The sequence below is a fragment of the Eimeria necatrix genome, genomic scaffold, assembly GCF_000499385.1.
Source record: "Eimeria necatrix Houghton genomic scaffold, Enh_scaff117, whole genome shotgun sequence".
NCBI lineage: Eukaryota > Apicomplexa > Conoidasida > Eucoccidiorida > Eimeriidae > Eimeria > Eimeria necatrix.
Genome location: NW_013651950.1, coordinates 62,501 through 65,000, shown reverse-complemented (window position 1 = coordinate 65,000; position 2,500 = coordinate 62,501). Strand labels below are relative to the sequence as shown.

The following is a 2,500-nucleotide window of genomic DNA, read 5'->3' as shown; positions in this document are numbered from 1 at the left end:
TCCCCTTTGTCCCCACTGCTGCCGTCTGTGTTGCTGCTGCCTCTGCTGCTGCTGCTGCTGCTAAGTCCCAAATTAAATTTGCTTTTGCTCTGTTTCTTGCCCGGCGCGTCAGCCGCCGCTGCTGCTGCTGCTGCTGCTGCTGCTGCTGCTGCTGCTGCGCCCTGGCCCCCCAAAGGCAAGTGTCTCCTTTGTGTCTCTTCTAAATCTGTTGCTGGCAGCTGACAAATCTGCGGCAGCAGCTTTTGGCCCGCAGGGTCTCCCAGGGAATATGAGAAATAGCCTGGGGGGGCCCTGCTGTCGCTGCTGCTGCTGCTGCTGCTGCTGCTGCTGCTGCTGCTGCTGCAGTCCAGCAGCTCTGTCACGCGCTGTCGCTCGTGCTGCTGCTGCTGCTGCTGCTGCTGCTGCTGAGTGGCCATCAAATCAAAGGGCCAACTCCCTGTCTCCCGCAGCAGACATTCGCCGGAATCCATTGCATCTCCTCCGTCTCTGTCTGCGGCAGCAGCAGCAGCAGCAGCAACTCCTGCTGCTGCTGCTGCTGCTGCTGATGTTGGTACGCACACGCTGCCGGGGTCACGTAGCCCGCCGTCGCTGAGCAAGGCGGTTGCTGCCAGCAACATTGGGTCTACTGCTGCACCTGTTGCTGTTGCTGCTGCTGCTGCTGCTGCTGCTGCTGTGGTCCACTGGTCCCGTCCCTCTAAACCCTGCAGCAGCAAATTGCTGCTCATCTGCTGAAGCAAAAGAGTCTGCGCATTTGATTTCTGTGCGTCTTTGAGCTGCGGCGCCTGCAGCAGCTTGCTGCCGTCTGCTGCTGCTGCTGCTGCTGCTGCTGCTGCTGTTGCTGCTGCTGCTGCTGGAGATAAGCTCTTCAGCGAACGCCGCACTTCTGCAAGCAGCAAATCGGCCCCTGCATGCGCCTCGGAGCCCCACTGCTGCCCCGCACTATCTGGCACGAGTTTGCTGCTGTCACTGCTGTTGCTGCTGCTGTTGCTGCTGCTGCTGCTGCTGCTGCTGCTGCTGCTTCTGCCGCTGTTGCTGCTGATGCTGCTGATGCTGCTGCTGCCGTTCGCCTGCATGTCTGGGGTATTGTTTGTAGCACCTAAGCAGCTGCCATTCCATGTCCATGGGCTGATTTCTGTCCCAAGCAGCTGTTGCTGCTGCTGCTGCTGCTGCTGCTGCTGCTTTGGCTGTTGCTGCTGCTGCTGCTTTGAGACGCAGCGTGTCCAGCTCTGCTTCCAAGCATATGCTGCAGTTGAGTCTGCTGCTGCTGCTGCTGCCTGCTGCAAACCGGCTGCAGCACCTGTGGCTGAAATTGGCTGTTCCTGAGAGGGTGCCAGCAGCCCTGCTGCTGCTGCTGCTGCTGCTGCTTCTTCTGCAGCAGCAGCAGCAAAAGGCGCACTCACCGGGCCGCTGCTGTTGCGGGAGTTTGTCTCCACCCCGTCATCTTCTGGCAGCAAAAAAGCTTCTTCAGTGGAGTCCCAGTCCGTCAGCAGCAGCTGCTGCTCTTCGCAGGCAGTGTCTTCTGCTGCTGCAGCAGCTGCTGCTGCTGCTGCTGCAGTGGTTGCTGCTGCACCTCCCGCCGCCGCTGCTGCTGCTGACGGCAGCAGCGCCATATCCACCTGTTGCGAGGCGGCGGCGATGGGCTGTTCGTCCTGCAGCTGCAGCATCTGAAGCTGCTGCAGCAGCAGCTGCTGCTGCTGCTGCTGCTGCTGCTGCTGCTGCTGCTGCCAGGGCCAGAGAGAACCCTGGCCGTCCCTGGGGTCCACGAGGCCCCCGAAGCTGTCGTCAGGCTCCTGGGGCCCCTCAGCCTCAGCAGCAGCAGCAGCAAGAAATGATCTGCTGTTGCTGGCAGAAGAGATTGTGGAAACACTAATTAGAGAATCCTTGTTAACAGGAGAGTCTAAGCAGCAGCAAATGGTTTCTTCCTGCTGCTGCTGCTGCTGCTGCTGCTGCTGCTCGGCGTCCGCGGTGCCGCGGGCGGGAGCGGCGTCGTCGGCCTGCAGCTGGAGCTGCTGCTGCAGCTGCTGCTGCAGCTGCTGCTGCTGCAGCTGCTGCTGCAGCAGCTGCTGCTGCTGCTCGCGCCGCTCCTCCCCGTACAGGCCGTGTCGAGCGCCCCCCAGCGAAGCGCAGCAGCTCCCAGCAAAGGGGGTCATCTGCAGCTGGGGGGCGACAGCCGGGGCAGCAGCAGCAACTGCAGAGGCAGCAGCAGCAGCAGCAGCAGCAGCAGCAGCAGCAGCAGCGACGGGGGGCTTCTGCGGACTCTCCTGAAACGCCGGCCCTTCTAAGACGCTCACCCGGGACATTATAAAGGAAGCAGCTGCTGCAGTCTGGGGGGAGAGAAGGCCCTTAGAGACGGAGCAGCAAAGAGACGCACTTCGAGTGGAGGGTTTAGGGTTTAGGGTTTAGGGTTTGCAGTGTGCAAGGGCCGAGGGTTTCCCAGGCCCCTTCGGGAGTTAAAGGAACAAATAGAATTCAAAGACACAATTCTAGAGCTGAAGAAGAA

The 2,500-nt window shown here is 61.1% G+C and overlaps 1 protein-coding gene across 1 annotated transcript in view; it reads right to left on the bottom strand.

Annotated features, from left to right (window-relative positions):
* The window catches only part of ENH_00006100 (RNA recognition motif-containing protein, putative), a gene marked incomplete at both ends in the record, with an annotated part of 4,895 nt that extends 2,595 nt beyond the window's left edge, over positions 1-2,300 (bottom strand). Inside the window, one exon of the mRNA XM_013578504.1 lies at positions 1-2,300. This exon is cut by the window's left edge and continues 1,367 nt beyond it. Coding sequence (XP_013433958.1) covers positions 1-2,300 — 2,300 coding nt within the window.
* Between the last annotated feature and the right edge of the window lie 200 nt (positions 2,301-2,500).